At 33.7% G+C, this 19,944-nt stretch overlaps 1 protein-coding gene and 1 long non-coding RNA gene across 2 annotated transcripts; both read right to left on the bottom strand.

Annotated features, from left to right (window-relative positions):
- Window positions 1–5,180: 5,180 nt before the first annotated feature.
- Window positions 5,181–7,372, bottom strand: LOC123685310 (tigger transposable element-derived protein 4-like). Its single transcript, XM_045624967.1, has 3 exons — window positions 6,698–7,372; window positions 5,498–6,641; window positions 5,181–5,289 (listed from the first exon to the last, which is right to left on the bottom strand). Exons 1-3 carry the CDS (start codon window positions 7,068–7,070, stop codon window positions 5,181–5,183), a joined length of 1,626 nt encoding a protein of 541 aa, XP_045480923.1. The 5' UTR covers window positions 7,071–7,372.
- Window positions 7,373–19,036: 11,664 nt separating this feature from the next.
- Window positions 19,037–19,624, bottom strand: LOC123684975. The gene is made up of 2 exons (XR_006748221.1): window positions 19,368–19,624; window positions 19,037–19,289 (listed from the first exon to the last, which is right to left on the bottom strand). It is a non-coding gene; the product is annotated as an uncharacterized LOC123684975 (long non-coding RNA).
- Between the last annotated feature and the right edge of the window lie 320 nt (window positions 19,625–19,944).

The raw sequence follows: 19,944 nt of genomic DNA on the forward strand, positions 1-19,944 counted from the left end.
TAATATCCCACATTTGACCATTTTTGGACGTAAATTTATTACGTTTTTACTTGAACGATTCATTAACTTTCAATTTTTGCGTACTGTACATGCCGAGACTGATTATTCTGTTTTTTCATCACTGTAATTTGTTCGACATGACGTAGAGATATAAAGTTTTTTCTTGTAATGCATTAAGTTTCTTGCATCTGCATTGGGACATATGCCAGCCAAAATCAAATTGGATTATTCTTTAATTATTCCATGTACTCTAATTAAGTGCAGCTCGAGGATATACTGTACTGTGAGAATAATGAAATTTTCTGTTTTCAAAATTCGCACGCTGATAAGGATTTTTGTATTAATGTCTGTTTCCTATAGTTTAAATAAACAGGGTGTTAGTGAATAAGTGCGACAAACTTCAGGGGGTGATTCTTCATGGAAGAATAATGACAGAGTATTATAAAAATTTTTTTCGCGAATGCTTCTTATTCCGAGATGCATAGTGTTAAAGTTTCTATTTAATACTGCTTTTTATTAATTGCTCTAAATTTCTTTAACGAAAAAATGTTACGCCACAGAGACATTTTATACTAAAAATCATTTTTCGATTTCTTGTTCAATTTGTGACAAAAACCATTCATGGTGTTTTATACCAAAAAAATTAAACATCTTAATTTTAACATTATCAAGAACTATCTTATTAGGCCAATTGAAAAGTCCCCGGTCCGATGCACAGATGTTGTGCTAGTATTATTATTATTATTAAATCCATATGATTTTTAGTAAGTACCAACCTTCAACGAATCTTGTCAGCATTCCGACCATTAGTTTGTGAGATATTTCGTTGTAAGTGTAGCTACTTTTGTATTTGCAAAAATATGGAAAAAAAATTTCGTGTGCTGATAAAATTTTGCTTTTTGAAGGGAAAAAATACAGTTGAAGCAAAATCTTAGCTTGATGAAGAGTCTGGGTTCTACACCAGGAAAATCAACCATTATTGATTGGTCTGCTAAGTTTTAACGTGGTGAAATGAGCACCGAAGACGGCGAACGCAGTGGACACCCAAAAGAGGCTGTGACTGACGAAAAAATAAAAAAGTTCACAACATAATTTTAAATGACCGTAAAGTGAAGTTGATCAAGATCAACGTGTACATCAAATCATTCACGAAAATTTGTACATGAGAAAGATGGGTACAAAATGGGTGCCGCGCGAGCTCACAATCGATCAAAAGCAACAAAGTGTTAATGATTCTGAGCAGTGTTTGAAGCTGTTTAAGTGCAATAAACCTGAATTTTGCGTCGATATGTGACAATAGATGAAACATGGCTCCATCATTTCACTCCGGAGTCCAATCGACAGTCAGCTGAATGGACTGCACACGATGAACGGAATCCAAAGCGAGGAAAAACACAACAGTCAGCTGGCAAGGTTATGGCATCAGTATACTGGGATGTGCAAGGTACCATCAACAGCGTTATTGGATCGTTTAAAGAATGAAATCGTTAAGAAACGGCCCCATTTGAAGCAAAAAAGGTGCTGTTCAAGACTATGTGAAAAAATGCGCAATAACTACCCCATGAAACCCATCAAATTTCATTTGAATATCTCAACCGGTTTCGGAGCAATAAATAAATAGTCAGTTTTTAAGAAAAACATTTTCACCTCGTATTTCAGAATATGAAGCATTTGCGAAAGAAATTATACAGAGTGGCCACTTTTTTAATGGGATTGTATTGGTAACTTTTAAACCATAAGAGTTAAAAGGTCGGTCAAATGGAGAAAAAGTTGCATGCATAGAAGCATTATCAAGCAGTCCAAACAAATCGAGCTTATCAGAGCCGGTTATTGAGATATCATAAGAAATGTAAATTCTGTAATTTTGATTTTTATTCTTTTCCCACTTTATTTCAAATATTATCAAGAAATGTAACAGTAATTTTTTATTCGACAGTACATTATCCTCAATTTGACGTAATCAGATTTCGTATCCAACGTTTCGTACTCTCTGGACCACCGTCAATCTCATTTTTTTTAATATCACCTTAAAACTTGAATGACATTGTATGATATATCGTTGAATTCAGCATTAAAAGCTATTTCGAAAAGTGTCATAAAATATGCAGGTCCGTATTGAAAAAAATGAGGTTGACGTTGATCCAGAGAGTATGAAACGTTGGATACGAAATCTGATTACGTCAAATTGAGGATAATTTACTGTCGAATATAAAATTCCTGTAACATTTTTTGATAATATTTGAATTAAGGTGGAAAAAAAAGAAATTTCAAAATGACAGAATTCACTTTTCTTATGATATCTCAATAACCGGCCTTGATAATCTCGATTTGTTTGAACTACTTGACAATGCTTCTATGCATGCAACATTTTCTCCATTTGACCGACCTTCTAACTCTTATGGTTTAAAAGTTACCAATAATATCCCATTAAAAAAGTGGCCACTCTGTATTTCAAAGATTTGTCGTACTTATTCAGTAGGTATTCTGCAATAACACACTGTTTTTGTCTTGTCAGAATTTGATTTGAAAATTCCTTATAACTTGTTTCAAGCTCCTTAGCAAAGCGTATAAGTGCTAGTTGTACGCCTCTGTAAGAATTCAACAAATTTTTACTATTAATTTTTTTTTATAGATATCGAACTCAAATTTGGCAATAATATCGGATTTAGTCAGGTCTCGATTTCCCGAATTTTTCGGTTGTTTTGCTGTCAAAAACCTCAGTTTCGTGCGATCGATATGGTAGTTTTCAGAGGATTGAAAAGAATATAAAGAAAAAACTTTATATCTCTACGTGATGTCGAACAAATTACATTTATGAAAAAACAGAATAATCAGTCTCGCCATGTACGGTTTCAATTGTTTGATATTGGACAGGACCGGTTTTCCAATTATCAGGGATTTTCCGAAATTTTGGGTTCCGTTTTCGGATTTTATTCAAATCACGAAAAAGAAATATTTCTTCGCTCAAGAAAATTGCAACGAACATGCAGAAGAACTAGTAATTTTCCGGAATTTATTGAAATTCAAATGTGCCAAATATGTATAGGGTGTTCTTCAATCTCTATAGCAAACTTTAAAAGATGATAGCTGCACACATTCGGAATATTTTTTTCTATGAACATTGGTACGATTCATTTTCGTTGAGAAGTTAAAAGAATTTGAGAAAAAAAAAATTTGAAAGCTCTGAATGTCTGAACTTCATACTTTGTATCAACCTTCTTCAACAATAAAAACTGTTTGAAATATCTGCCATCGGCTTGAACACAAGATTCACATCGACGATCTGAAGTTTCTATTTCTCGGCGGATCAGATTTGCGTCGTTTTGGTTTTGGTTTGCTGCATCTCGAATTTTATCAATTAATTTTTGATGACATATGATTTTAACATGGTAGATATGAGGCTTTATGTGTCCCCATAAATAAAAATCTAACGGATTGGGATTCGGTGAACGAGGTGGCTTTGGCATTTATCCCCTTTGAGCAATTCATTTATTCGTGAAATTTTCATCTAACCAAGCATTTAATCATCTCCTTCTGTGTGTGGTACATCATCGTGTTGATACCATTTCACACACATTTACACATTTACAAATTTCCAACAATGTTGAGCTCTAGATCATCAATGAAGTCAGAAATATTGTGCTTTCAAAAATTTTCATACAAATATGCAATTAAGCAATCATTTTTGACATCTACTGGCATCAAAACATTGTTGAAAACCCTACCCAAATCCTATGAAGATGGTGAGTATCGGGTAATGGAATCCAAAGATCACTGCAAAACTCTCTATTTCATGAATCCAAGTCATAGCCATTTTCAGGGATCTTTAGTTAGTTAAAAACAACCAACAATCAAAACAACGTACAACATTGCCATTGAGGTTTTCCGAAAAGTGAGTTGTTCCTCAATAAACTGTTTTATCCAAGAAACTGATTCAAGTGAAAAGGTCACAATATTCATTATCATAAATGTCAATAAACTTTCAATTCTAAAATGGTTACTTCTAATAACTATCATAAAAACTTCTACCTACTAGCAAAAAATGGTCCGAAAAACTAAAAACTTCAAAAATTTTTCCTAACAATACTAATGGCTTATGAAAAATGATGTCAATGTCATAGAACTAAAATCTACCAGAGTGATATCACAGAAATGCGCGTCAAACTTGGCTGTCTCTTTTTCCATTCAATTCAAATAGGTAACAAACAAGTAAATAGGGTCCAGTCCGATAGAATCTGTCATAAAATTAACATTGTTATCACAATTGTGGATTTCGAGGGTCTCCAGAAAAGATCTTAGGGCCTGCAAAATTCATCACATGGTCAGTTTCGTAAACATGCTTTGATAGTCCATTAGTTTGTTTTGATGTCCTACAGTCCTTTATATGTTCTTCTATTCTGGTATTTAAATTTTGCCTGTTTGTTCTATGTTATAGAGGAAATGCGGACAAAATGACATACTTTTTTGTTTTTCAATCATATATTTTTAGTTATTGCAATAATACTTCCATTTATTGTCCGTATACTAAGGACAAAATGACATACTAGTAATTGACCTAATGACAAACATAATATTTGAATGCAAAGTTCGAAAATATGAAGGTTTTGGTTCTCGAGGCAGTAGGATACGATGTATAAGCCCAGTGAAAACACCACATGCAACGCAGCCACTTCTCACCAGGTATGAAACGAAAAAAAACGACATTACAATAAATGCAAGGGCATTCATCGACATCTTCATTTTTATTGTTAATTTGAAACGGTTCAGTGTCGAATTATTCATCGTCAACGACTTTTTCATTTTTCAACGGCCTTGTTTTTCTATCACAGGGTTTTTTTTATCATTGAATAATGTTTCAGTAATTTCTTGTTTCTTCTTCTTGGATGGATTGGTCGCAGCAGATTTAGCCTTGGTTTTGTCAAAATAAGGCGTTAACATGCATTTGCGAGCTTTTGGCTTTCTTATGCCTTGTCACTGAGGAAGTGGTGAAAAAATTTCAGTAGGAAAGGATATCGTATTTTTTACAAGATACATAGCAGAATTTCACGTTATATCGCGTATGGTACGTGCAAAATGAGTACAAAACAACATGAAGGTGAGCTCATTAGTTTCACGTGAAAATCAATCAACAAAATTCCATATTATTTCCAAAAATATATTTTATCGGACAAAATGACATACTATGTCGTTTTGTCCATCAGAATAGTACAGTAAAACCTCTCTTGGGCGGACACCATTGGGACCGTGAAAAAGTGTCCGCCCAACGGAGGTGTCCGTGTAAGGGAGGGCCTGCCCACAAAATATTTGAAAGGTGAATTCAATAAAACGAGAGATCTGGACATATATACGTATATATTATAAAACAAAAAAATTTTAGAAAAAAACATATTTAAAAGAAACGAATATGCAAATATTTCAAGTGGTTGAGAAAAAATCCAATAATGATGTCTGGCGTGTATTTGTTCGCGAAACTTGATTTTGGAAATGAAGTTCTAACTCAGACAGCATCTCTACTGCCTTTGAGTCTCCTTTATTCTTGGCGAACCCTTTCAACGTCTTCAAAATGCCATTGGCTTGGGAATAATTCTTTGGAATACCCTCATTTTCGACTGGGTCTTCGTCCGATTCACCGGAAGACTGATCTGCTTCGCCAGCATTATAGATAGAAACGTTTTCATCTATTTCTTCTATCATCAAATCTGTGTCAATATTGATAAAATCTTCGACTTGATTATCTCTATAGCCCATCGTTCGCGCATTTCTCCATATGTCTTGTAGAACAGATAGAGGGATGTCATCTTCAGCTGAAAAAATATCATTTTCCGTTGTCTGTTCGACTGATTCTTGTCTGAATCCAGCTCTGTGAAAACAATTCCTAACAGTTTCTTCTGTTACTCTCTGCCAGGCAGTTTTGATATAATAAATAGCATCGAGTACGTTTATATTCTTTGTAAGAACTTCAGCCTTGCTAACTGATTCAATTTCAGACAACAATTTTTTCACAACTAGTGCTCGATAAAAAGTTTTGAAATTCCTAATGATACTGATTATCTGAATGTTTGTTAAACGTATGTCTTTCGGATGAGAACTCGCGTTGTCTAAAAATAACAAAATTTTTCTCCTTTCCATACCCATTCTTCTATCAAAATTTTTCAACCATTCCTCCATTATTGTACATGTCATCCAAGCCTTTTTATTGCTCCTCCAAAAAACTGGTAAATCACTCACATTAATGTTCTTGAAAGCTCTGGGCTTTTTAGTCTTCCCAATCACCAAGAGGTTTTCCTTTTCTCCAGCCAAATTTACGCAGTGAAGTATCGTGAGCCTTTCTTTAGATAATTTTCCACCGGTGCATTTTTCATGTTTTAAGGTTAGGGTCTTATTTGGCAAGGCGCGGAAAAATATCCCTGTCTCGTCAGCATTAAAAATGTTTCGCGGTGAATAATCTTTCAGTAACATGGGCAATTTACTCAAGAACATTTCTACGTCTATTGGATTTACACTTGAAGCTTCCCCTGATATGGCTTTAAAAGCGATATTATGCCTTCTACGGAATTTTTCCAGCCAACCAGAGGATGCACTGAAGTCTTTATAGGCTAAATTGTTCGCAATCTCTTTTGCTTTCGATTGAATGATGGGCCCTAAAATTCAGAACGTTTTTAGGAGATGATTCTTGTTATAAATAGAAATGAATTACCTGACAACGGAATTCCTTTATTTCTCGCCTTGATGAACCATTCAAAGCAACACTTGTCAATAGTTGAGCCCGTTGGTTTTAAAAAATTTCGCCTTTTACTCTTACTGTCATTAGAACGCCACTGATCCAATAATTCACTCCTCTTTTTGACAATTTCAGCAGCCGCTGTTTTTCCAATATTGCAACGTTTAGACAATTCTCTCACACTAAGTTTTTGCTCATTGTATATATTCACTACATTAATTTTCTCTTCGAGAGTCAATACTCGACGTTTTGTAGACATTTCTGCTTTCTCAACGGAATATATCGGACACGCTATCGGGAAGATCAAACTATACGGAACTAGACCATGAAAGCCGATGCTGATTATCATCTGCAACCGGGGATTCCCCCTTTGTGAATCACAGATACCATGTGAACACAGTTTGCACAGTACGCAGTGAAGCCTCTCATGAAATATTTACGTTGCATATGTTTCGGTTGTCCGTTCAAGGGAGAGTTTCGAAACCTAGTATACGAAAAATAGGTGTCCGTGTCCGCCCAAGGGAGCGTCCGCCCAAGAGAGGGTACCATATGAAGGATTTGCATTTACCGAATTCCGGACTATGAAAATGCGTCCGTTCAATAGAGGTGTCCGCTCAACGGAGGTGTCCGTTAGTAGAGGTTTCACTGTATGTCATTCTGTCCGATACGTACTTTTTATGATATTGATATATTGTAATGAGACTCTCCAGAAGCAATTCAGAAACCAAGTGAACAAAAAAAATCAACCGACCTAAACACATTTGTATTGCACCGCAGTGAAACAGACAGTAGGATGTCAATTTCTTCGCAGGATTGCTATCATCACTAGCAGACACTGAATCACTGGGAAACCCCGAATTATACGGCGCCACTTTTGAAAAAATCTAAAAGTTCATTTTGTCCGCATATGTCGTTTTGTCCGCATTTCTTCTACTTGTCATAGTCATTACATTTTACCTATAAACCACATTATTCTTATTAATCTACTTAAACGTTGCTGGAATCGTGTTGGTCTAAAATGGTCTATGAGTTTTGCAATGCCCATATATGTTAATTATGTTTGTTGTTGATACCGTCCTAACCTCGTCACACCACATGATATCCGAAATGAAACTATTATTTTGTGCATCGACAAAGTTCTAGTTGTCATATCAACAAGTATTTTTTTAGTCGGACTACTTTATATTAAAAAATGAAAATAACTTATTTTAAATTCTTGTAACTTCTAATCGAAAAAGAATCGGACCTTAGTTCATAAGAAGAAAATGCTGAGAATGAGCACAACTATATCATCTGTCAAAAAGAGCTTGCAGTGTTATATGCGGGTAGTTCGCTGGGTTGCAGCCAAGTCCTTTCTCTACCTCAAATGCCAAATTAGATGCCAAGTAAGATTTGTGAATTTTAGGGCCAGTTGCACCATTTGTCTAATCGTTGATTAACATTTTAATCATTGTTTAGGTAAATGGTGCAACTGGCCATTAAAGCCTTAAACTTTACATAGTGTTATAGAAAGGTGTTTCGAATTCATCAATCGAAACATGTCGTCCACGTATGACAAAAACTGAAAAAAGAAACGATCCAACAAAGTATCTCTGTTATCTCAACCCCCCGTAACATTTTTGATCGTACCAATAAATCAATTTTCGTTACAGGGCGGTACGAGCAACGATACAAAGTGTTCTACCCATCATTTTACACAGTCTGAAACACAGGGGATCAGATAAGAGCAGCTCCTTCACATAATATTTCGTTATGGGCAGGTGGTTGTGATTCTCCCTGCCCGAGGTTGCCTAGGGCCGCTAATTTGTAAGGAGGTGAAAATAACAGACGATTATCGTATCGGACAGATCGTTGTTTTCTCAATGCCTACAGATTATACACCGCGGGGTTCTGAGTCAACATAAGAATTAGCGGGTTATTTATGATCAACAAGTGTTAATTCTGTGATTACCACCCCCGCTAGGGGGTTCGGCGTTTTCTATATAGTTCGAATCGGCAGATTGTGGAGTTCCTCAAGGTGCGATTATATTGATTTTTCGCTCGCATTTAGTCTCTGTTCGAAATACTCTTGATAAAACCATATATATACTATTTTTTAAAGAAAGTGGTGTTTTAATGAATATTGAAAGTAGGGATTCACTGCTTGGCTTGATTTTCAAGCTATTTGGCTTGAGCTTGACTTGATTTCAAGTCTAGTAGTAGTTTTTCAATCTCAAGTCAAGTCAAGTATTTATTTATCCAGTACTTGAATCATAATCAAGCTACTTAGTTTTTAGCACTTTTATTGTGTAGTATCACATCAATGAAAAATAATGAAATGAGAAGAAACCTTGCAAAAAAACAATTTTTTTTATTAAACTTATTGTATAAAAGAACCGAAAATATCATTTTTTTTTAAATAGAAAAATAAATTGAATCACTATAAATCATATATGTGAAATGTAAAATTTATCCAATCCACTCTTCAAGGAATTCCGATTTCTTGGAAAAAGTAGAAAATTCCATCATCCAATATTTGCGGCACCTCTAGAGCAGACATTTTTTTTTTCAAGATGATTAAGTGAAACAATCGGATGATGCGGATGAACCATTATTTTAAATTCGACTACGCCCACGCCCAACCCTAGTTAATTTCATATAAAAATCATGTGTGAAATCAAGTGTGTAATAGTTTTTGAATGAATTTTATATATTTTTCTTGTTTCTGGTATTCTCCGAGTCTTTTTCATATTGAATAAAAACATCAATTAATTTCAATGGTTTTTCAAACCTACATTTTCAATGTGGCTCCAGCTTTTCGATTTCTGAAATTACTAAAATCTATCAATAGATTCAAAAGAAATGTGAAAAAACTACTAATAAAGTCGATAAATGTCAAGTCAAGTAGCTTGATATCAAATCAAGCAGTATATATCTAAAATTAAGTCAAGTCAAGCTCAAGTATGTAATTTTTCACGAGCTTGATTTTCAAGTCGAGTAGTTGGTTAAAATGTCAAGCGCAACTTTAGTTTTAGTGGGATTTCAATGTTTATTTACATCTCAACTATTCTTTTGTTATCTATGTAAAACATTTTTTTGGTGATTAAACTTATTATTATTATTATTATTACTTGGCTTGATGAATCCCTAATTGAAAGGCTTGAAAGATGGGGTTTTAGTGCCTAGAAAATGTTGAATTTTTCTTATTGGTTTGTCATTAGTGCTATCAAAGTGTGTTAAACATATTAGAGAAGGGCAAGTTATCTTGTTGAGATAATACAATTGTTTCGATATTGACCACAAAATGCAACTGATTAATGTGAAAATTAAGACCATATTATATTCATCACATGACAGGAAAATTGATTTTTTGACTCAGCATTAGCGTTACGTATAGCAATTTGAAATTCATGATTAGATAATTCTACATATCCTTTGGCAAATACAGGGTGAATCAATAGTGCTCGATCGGTCGATCACTCTTGGAAATTCAGGTCTGGGAGAATGATTCAAATTTTGACGGAATCGACAGTACCTACTCAACGCATATGCTTAAATTATTTTTGACTCTACAGGCTGCTCCGAAATAGGTGGAACAGAATAACATCCTGTTTCTTCAAATGAGAATGTCCAATTTTCATATCATACTCATAATCTCCATTAAATTCTGATTTCGAAATACTCCACTTGTCATTATTTATTTATGTTACTTTTTTAACGTAGGCCATTTTTTTAGAATAATTTCATGGAGCTAAAGGTTTGAACTGAAGATCATATCTTGAAACTCTTCTAGACAATTGTATTTTTTCATTGAATTCTTGAAAAGTTTTTAAGACTTCTGCAAATATACCTATCACTTTACAGGTAGCCCGAAAGATTCTGCAATTTTTCAAAAATTACCTTTTGAAATGTCAATAAGTGCACTTATTCAAATGAAATGCCCTGAATTTTTTTGCGTCAATTGCAGCCTATATACAGTTATGTGGTCTTCAAGATAGAAATTGTCGCGTAAAGGAAAGACCGCTCCCGGTTTTCCTCGTTTTTTATGTAGTAATATACATTTTTGGAGCGATCTGTGTAATTCCTAGAAAACCGAATAACTCGAATTACTATTTCGCATGAAAGCACTGAAATCACCTCATGAAGGCCAACAAAAGAAGCATCATGGATAATTGGAGACGACATGGCGGTCTATAAAAAACTAAGTCCATCTTAAATTTTACTCTCCGTGTATTCGAATCGTCCTCAGGTAACATGAAGGTTGAAGGATGCTGTGTTAAAAAAATTTCTTGTTTTAATAACGAAACTAGTCACGAGGAATCTAAATCGAAGAAAACTTCGAACAGTAGCTGAGGGAAGCTGATATATCGTGCAGTCAAGTGAAAGATCTCGATATGAAGTTCATCTCAACCAACACTGTTCACTGTTGGGGTCTTCAGGGGGGGACTCAAACATTTTTTATTGTGATGGGTTAAATTCGTTTTTAGTAGATTATGTTTTTTCGCTAGTTGAACGCCCAAAAATGTGAAAAATTAATTAAAAATTATTGGGAGTAAGAGTGTGACTTTTTGTGGCGGCTAAATGTTTGACAATTAGAGTAGTGGCACTAATAGTAGATTATATTAATCTAAGAGAATAACATGCATGATTTTTCCAAAAGTTCTTTACTGAACCCAGAGCGATGTTCGAGAGCTCCACAAAACACTGAGGGTAAAAAGCATTCCCGAGTTATATACTATTTTTTTGCAAGACTCCACTCTGTGCATGCACCAACCATTTTAATTGGAAATATATAGAAATAAATAAATCAATAATAATCATTATGACATTTCAAATTTGAGAATACAAAAATCTGTATGGCATACAAAATTAAATTTGATTACCAAGACGAATGATAAATGAGTATAGCCATCTTGCTTTTAGATAGGTATATAGATTATAGATTCAATACTTTTCAATAAGCAGCGGTAAAAAAAGTAAAGGATTTATTGCCACAAAAATTTCGAAAAATTACAAATGGTAAGTAAGGCAGATGAATTTCATAGCGAGAATAATTTTGTTGTAGATTTTGCCGAAAGGAGAATTATTTTAAGGCTTCCACTAAAAATTATATAAATAGAGCGTTTCCGATACTCTTCATTGCAAATTGTTTTTGATTTTGTTGCCATTTGTGAAAAGAACATGATTCTGCGGAACCGTAAAAAAGAACTAATACTTTTTGTAAGTTACGGAAATAACAAATGTTAGTCCAGTAGGTAAACACATAACATAAAATAAACTGAATTATGCTATGTTTTTACCCAAGGAAGTGAGACTTACTTCACTTCACTCCCGCTTTCGAAGGAGTAAATTACCTTAATATGGTTCATGCAAGATAGATTTTTCTGAATTAAACATGATATATGATTCTATATATGATGCAAACAGCTAGAATTAGGAGATTCAAAAGAAAATTTCCAAAACTGATATATATGTTTGGAAGAATAATTTTTTTTTTATGTTGTTACAATTTTTGTGGCTGCCAGTTTGACAATTCAACAATACAATCAACTAAATCGTCCAGTTACAAACTACTCTGCAATTGTGCTAAGTACCTACTTGCTCATTTTTGGTTTGAAATCTAGGTACGCTGTTTGATTTTGTTAATGGAAAAAATAAATGCAATGATTTTAAAGATAATCAAGAATTATATTTTATTTTCCTGAAAAATTTGGAATTATTAATTATTATTGCAATTAATGAAGGGAAAATTGATAACTCCGGTCCTTATAGACGAGGAATTAATTCATCATATCAGGGGCACCTACTGGACATGAATTTCTTGGTATCTTTCTCTACCAATTTTGTGAATAAAATGAGTATTTTTATGCTTCAAGAAGTTTGTTTGATATGAGTTCAACTCAAAGACGAGGGTGATATTGGATATATCTAAGATCTGACACTGTTAGGTTGAGATGGACGCTATTGATATCTCCTCAGAATATTTTAATCCAGAATCCTTGTTCTCATCTTGACTACTCGTTCAGAATCGTTCGAGTAAAATAATTGATTCCTCTTAAATTATAACATTTTATGCAGAATATTTTAAGGGCTTGATTTTTCATGTTCAGCAAATAAAACTGAAAAATGAGGAAACCACTGAAGATAGAAGCTTTTGTGCGCTCTTTCATTCATGAGCTGATTGCGCCCTTGGAGACCGCAGTACTGTGTTTAAATATATGTGGCTCCATGGGCCTTTCTAGGGAATAATTGATATTACTCAGTTATGACGAGTTCTATTGAAATTTATTTCTGGTCAAATATTATGCTCGAACATTATATCTGATATGGAAAATGAGAGACTTCTTGGATAATTTCAAGGAAAACAGTTCTATAAACATGGACCTGCAAACATGGATGTACTCAGCGAGGGGCAAGAGGTAGCTGCCCCTTCTGGAAGCAAAAAAAAATCGTTATTGAATTTTGTTGCAGCAATTAATTACAATTCTTGCAATAACCATTTCAATAATAAAAAATAGTTATACTATTGAAAATTATAAAATTAGGGGAATTTATTGTTATTTCATAAAATGTGGTAACCTGAACAATCATGGTTTGCCACCCTAATTTTGATCCTCGCTACGCCTTCGGTTTCTTGGAGTCCTACTTTTTTGTCTTGATCATAACAGTTTATCGAATCTTTATTAATTTTTGCTACATATTGGCTAACTAAGTATCAAAACTTGTTATTAATTCATTGTACTCAGCTTACTAACAGAATAATGGATCTTGACTAATTTGTATTCATCTAATAGTCCTTTGAATATGAGAACTTTGTCCGAAATCGCATGTTCGTCTGATGTGAAATTATCATCTCCATGGTTGCTTCACTGTTTTATACCGAAGATCCAGATATGTGGCTTTTGCAAATAACATTTTCTAAGTGAATCCGAATCTTGAATTCTGTTGGTAGACGTTCATTTTATTAGTTTCAAATCTTTCATTTGTGTGTGGTTTTTATTCTCTATATTCTGTAATGTTAACTTTAGTGTTTGTATTAATGGAATATTTTTATCGCTTAGATACAGGGTATAATCTCTTCAAAACGATATAGCATGGACTCCTCTGCTCTAATGCTTTGCCAGTCGATCTAAATCGCTCTGACTTCGTTGGTAATTCAGTAGAGGGGGGTGGGGCAACTGAGACACCTTAAGGTTTAACGAGGTATATAACTTCCTCAAAATTGCGAATAAAACAATGTTTATTGATTGAGAAACAACTTTAGATATGTATTTAATACACAACACACAAAATTAACAAAATAATAATTCTTAGGTGAAAATTTCTGACTTGAAAAAAACTTCAAATGACTCACTTGCCCCATATCGTGGGGCAAGTGAGTCCTTCTCTTCGTTCATGGAGGTGCTATATTAATACACATTATTCATTTTTCGTGAAAATTGTCTCAATATGTTTCGTTATATTGTGTTTTTTCTTCATCTGATATCGTTGTTGATTTTCCGGTAAATTTTCTTTTCGTCCTCAGAGTTCATTCTCTTTTTCTCTGCTTTTATTCAAAGAACTTGGTCCAGCATTCTCAAATGCTTATGACTACTTTGGTTCTCGCTGTTTTTGCTTTTTTTTTTAGTTGGTCTTTATAGGATTAATTTGTGATTATTTTAGTACTCGAGAGTCACTTGCCCCAATGTGTCATGAGAAGTGAAATTAATGTTTATGTTTGGCAATGTTCTAAATATCAAGCCAAATAATAATATGATATATAATTGATGTAATATGATGTATTCTATGAAATATTTAGAATTTTCCTATGAATTATGAAAAAGCCTTGTTTAATTCACCTGAAATATAACAAGACAAAAGTTGTATTACGATAAATCTCCATATCCACTTAAGTTTCACTATTTGTCACAAAGTTTTTCATTGACACCACGAGGTAATTGATTCACTCGTGAACTGTATTAATTGTTGCCGGATATATTGCCTGTCAAGGGAGATATTGCGAAAGATCCACTTGCCCCGTATGGCTCACTTGCCCCACTCTCCCCTATAGTAAAATTCTTATTATCCAATTCAAAAGTGTCGGAATCGAAATCGGAACCAGAAGTATAATTTCAAAAGGAAATTCCGACTTATCGGAATCGGTATCGAAGCTCCATAACATCCCTAGTTGGAATGGGGTAAAGAGGATTCCGTTATTATTGTATCAAGGTAAAATCGAGATTGGTTGGTCAGACTCGAAGCAGTATGGGTCGAAACCACCCCCAAACCAAACCCCTTTCAGTATTCGCGTTTGCGACTCGACCTCACAACGTCACAACCCTCAATTTTCCGGACCAGAAAATCTGCTTTGCATAGATTAGGCACCACGAATACCTCCAATATTCATGGGGGACAATCACAATTTAATGTCTTTGCGTTTCACGTTCTACGATATAATATGTAAATTATAAGCTGGATGATTACAGCCTTTTCTTAATTATATTATAGCAACGGCGGAAACTTTCATACAATGCCGTGAGCTATCCGGAACCGATCAGGAGTTGATTTACAGGGTGTTTCATCACAAATAGAAAATATTCAAACTAGGGCTGGGAATCATGAATGAATGATTTGAATATTCGAATATTCATTGAATAATTATTCGAATAATTGCATTTTGCATTATTCGAATATTCATGAATATTCACTGAATAGTCGAATATTCAGTGAATAGCTCAATAATCAATGACTACTTTTCTATCCATGAATAATCAGTGAATAGTCGAGTATTCACTGAATAGTTGAATAATCAATGACTACTTTTCTATTCATGAATAATCAGTGAATAGTCGAGTATTCACTGAATAGTTGAATAATCAATGACTACTTTTCTATTCTTGAATAATCAGTGAATATTCACTGGTTATTCAGTGGATACAGTTTTCTATTCAGTGAGTAGTTGGATATTTATGAATCATTTGTGAAGTTACGAATGAAAGTTTGAATGATCACTTAACTCACTATTCAGGAATAATTAAAACAGGGTTTTGTGATTTACTATCGTTTTATTAAATTAAAATTACTGGAAATTACCTATATTGAAATTGAAAGATACAATTGAATTAAAATTTTAAATCTGAGGCCTAAAAAAGTACATACATCAAGTTCTATGAAAATTTCGTATAATTGAACACGAAGTGTATTCTTGAAGAATTTAATGTTTTCATAATCCGCTTGATCATTCTTTTTGTATCTGTGGACCTGTAATGGGTCTATGTAGATTGTATTGTCCCAGCGAAGGTTTTACTGCGTCTATTTAAGGATCTATTGTAATTTGTACATTGTCATGTAATAAAAATAATTTCTGTAAAATATGACTATTTTTTTGGTAAAACCAGAGTACTCCCGACTTTCCAAGAATAACGAACGTTTTTACATTTATGCATAAGATAATAGTAAACTGTGTTCAGTATTCTCTGTTCGTTAAATAGATCTGTTAAATATTTGCAAATTTTTTGCTAGATATCAACGAAGATCTATAGTCCAATCATCGGAGGGTACGTGGAATATTCGAATAAGTATTAACTGAATAATCATTGAATATTTATTTAATATTCATTGAATAAACAGTTATAATATCACGAGAGCATAGAAAATATTCGATTATACACCGAGTCACGAGAGGGCAACTCGAGTTGTGTTTCGCGAGATACGTTGAGTGTAGAGGTTCGTATAATCAAAATATAAATAAAAATGCATTCCAATAATAATTATTTTTTATGGATTCAAATTCGAATAAATCATATGATTTAGGAAACGTGGAATGTAATAAACCATAAACTTCATGAAACGCTCGAACATTTCTTGTTTTCTTTCTTTAATATTATTAAATAAAACAACCGGATGATGCAGTTGAACCATTATTTTGAATTGGAATAGATGTTGCAGACATTCTTGATGCAAAGATGTTAAAGGTTAGCGAAGTTGATAAAGAAATTATTTGTGAAATTCGTTGAAATTTAAAAAAATATTTAATTAATTCTACCAGGAATCCCAATTTCTCCTAAAGTGTAGAGAATGCCGACCTCCGTCATTTGCCGCCTCTTTAGAGTGGGACATGCGGTTTCAAGTTCTTCTGCTCAATTTCGACTCTATAAAAAGCTAAAACATTTTGTTCTTTTCTTTGAGATTATCGAGTAAAACAATCGGATGATGGGGATGAATCATTATTTTGAATTCGAATGCGCCCGCGCCCAACACTAGTTTTGATATAAAAAAATGAAAAATATTATTTATTATTATACTGGAATCTGGTATGAAATAAAAGAAACTAATTATATTTTTCAAGAAGGATAAGTTAAAAATGATGAAATGGAATCGATTCTCATATATTTCAATATATATTGAGTTATTGGGTATAGCTGACCAAATTTATTCCAGTGAAATACTTTTTATTTTTATTCAGCAATGACGACGTTTCAGCAATTGTTTGTAGCCATTCTCAAGTCTAAAAAAATTATCCTACTTCAGATCTTACAATAGATACTATAATATTTCAAATACTCTTCAAAACACAAAAAAATAAATACAATGAATACTATACAATTTTAAATACTCTTCAAAAACACAAAAAAAATCACTATCACATACAACAGAACACAAGACAGGAAACTAGAGAATTCTCTCACCATTATGAAATAAGTATTTCTACAACAGAGTGAGCACCATCGTTAATTTTATTAGTATTCATGATCTCTGAGATGCGCAAACATATATGCAATTATATACTTGGAAAATCTTCTCGCCAAATAAATTTCTCACAAAATTTACGGTAATATCAGATGAAAAAATGTGTGTTCTCGATGCAAAACGTTAGATAAATAAACAATCCATCATCCATCCTCCTTCAGTTTTTAATCAACAATCTTAACTCGTTGCTCTATGTTAGGTTATATATTTCGTCTATTTTTATCCTTTATTATATTGGAATAAATTTAACTGATATTCGCACAGTCTGTTATTCTATTCATTGAGTTTATTTCTAGTTTTATAACATTTTTTCCCGCTATTTCTCTTTTGTTCTTTATTTTTTACTTATGTACAATGCTGGTTTCCTCAAAATCCATATCGTGGTCTAGTTTCAAAACATGTTCGGCTAAAGCCGAACTTTCTGCCTTATTCGTCCTAATCGAGCTCTTATGTGCGGAAATAACTCAATATATATTATTCTAACTAAGATGCAGAACTTACTCAAGACTCATATATTTCACATTATATTCTTAGGAATCAACATTCTGATTGAAGAATTGAAAAGAATAATCCAGAAGCCGCCCAAAGAGGCAATAAAATTCGGCAACGTTTAGCGAATGTCGACAACCTTTGATGGTTTTTGATGTTGATTAAATTTGTCAGTATTCCTTCCTGTTTTGCTGACCGATTCAAATCTCATTTAGTACTCTGAATTTATATACATGTGATATTTTTTGATCAAGCTTGAAATGCCGCCCTTGAATTTTGGCGTGCTAGGCGACCGCCTACCCTACCTCCCCCCTAGCGACGGCCCTGGGTGTAATAAACTGAGAGGTTAGAAAGTATGTACAAATAAAAATAAAAACAAAATTGCTGCAAACATAGGTCCTAACTGTTTTCACTTCAGAAATACAGGGCGTTAAACTTGTAAAATATATATAACACTTTATTATTATTATTTATTTCATACAAAAAATTACACATATGAAATATTATTGGATTATATATTTGGGTTATATAAATACAGAGTATTCACTAATACACAGATGATGATAATAATCGTTTATTCTCTAGACACTCAGTAAGTCTTAACTCTATCTCAAAAGCAAGTAAAGTTCACAAGGCAGAACGACCTGACAGAAGCCAGGTTAGAAGAGACTGTCACTCTAAAGTCTTATCCCCGACCTTCGCTCTCGACCACCGAAGGTCCATTCTTGTTTTCTCTCTCGATGGCCCTCGATGGCCTCGCCACGCGCAGACTCGTAGCGCCACCGCACGACATGCAATAACACTATCAAGTGTAGGGTTGGTTGTCTCTCTCGTAATCTGTTCGGATGAAGTAATATTCTAACACTCCCTCCCTTCATCATCGAACTACAACCAGCATTCTCCACTCCAAGTCTAATCTATAAACAGAACTCAATTAGCTTATACTCTAGTCCCTAGAAATACTCTGAAAACAAAAATTCAATGAGTTAGTATTAAATTATTAGTTTTTGAGTTAATGCCTTATGACCGTCTGATGGTTAAAGGTTTTGTAATTATGTCAGCCACATTCTCCTTGGTTGGAATCCATCTCACTGTGATTTTCTTTTCTTCAACACATTGTTTTATGAAATCACCATGTGTTTCAGCCATATGTCTTCTAAGTCCAGATTTCTCTCTATGTATTAGGTCGTCATCTAAACGATCATCAAATACCTTTAGTTTGTGATCACCATCTCTCTTGGTGCAGTCTCCAGCGGATTTGTTATCACACCAGAGTGTTATAGGAAACATCAGTTTTCCTATCACAAATCTAAGTACCTTGTCAAGAGTTATTAATTCTTGATAGGCATTATTCATGGCTAGGTATTCGGCTCTACAAGTGGACAATGTGGCATAGGTTTGATTATGGCTCCTCCAAGCTATTACATCTTCAAACAATCTAATAACATACCTTTCAGTTGATGACAAGTCGGTATGGTCTCTAAATGTTGCATCGGTAAATGCCTCTTAGTATTCAGTTTGAGCGGTGAATTTAAGACTTAAATTCACAGTACCTTTCATATACCTGATGATTCTCTTTACACCTTTCCAATCAGCTTCGGTCGGCTTCATTTGTTTTCTCGTTAAATAGTTAACAGCAAACGTAGTGTCTACCATTTGATGGATACATTAAGCTACCAATATCTTCTCTATAAGGAACTCTTTTCATCTCTATAAGGAACTCTTTTCATCTCTATAAGGAACTCTTTTCATCTGTATAAGGAACTCTTTTCATCTGTATAAGGAACTCTTTTCATCTCTATAAGGAACTCTTTTCATCTTTAGTTTATCTGAGTCATCTTGTAGATTCTCCGATTGATTTCTCTTAATCCTATTTTCAATCTGTCTGGTTACCATAGGAGTATTTTGAGCATTGCAGTCATTCATATTTAATCTATCTAATATATTCATGGTATAATTTGATTGATTGATTTATATACCTCTCTTCTCGGTTTCTCTTTATATTTATATCATTTCTCCTCCATGTA

This window comes from Harmonia axyridis, chromosome 7 (genome assembly GCF_914767665.1).
Source record: "Harmonia axyridis chromosome 7, icHarAxyr1.1, whole genome shotgun sequence".
NCBI classification, from domain to species: Eukaryota; Metazoa; Arthropoda; class Insecta; order Coleoptera; family Coccinellidae; genus Harmonia; species Harmonia axyridis.

What these genes read in the sequence shown, in the direction of transcription:
- LOC123685310 (XM_045624967.1), bottom strand. Translation starts at nt 7,070, where the DNA reads ATGATAATCAGCATCGGCTTTCATGGTCTAGTTCCGTATAGTTTGATC. An exon ending in TAAAGGAATTCCGTTGTCAG is followed by an intron (nt 6,642 to 6,697) that starts GTAATTCATTTC and finishes TCTGAATTTTAG; the next exon opens with GGCCCATCATTCAATCGAAA. An exon ending in GCAGTAGAGATGCTGTCTGA is followed by an intron (nt 5,290 to 5,497) that starts GTTAGAACTTCA and finishes TTTTGTGGGCAG; the next exon opens with GCCCTCCCTTACACGGACAC.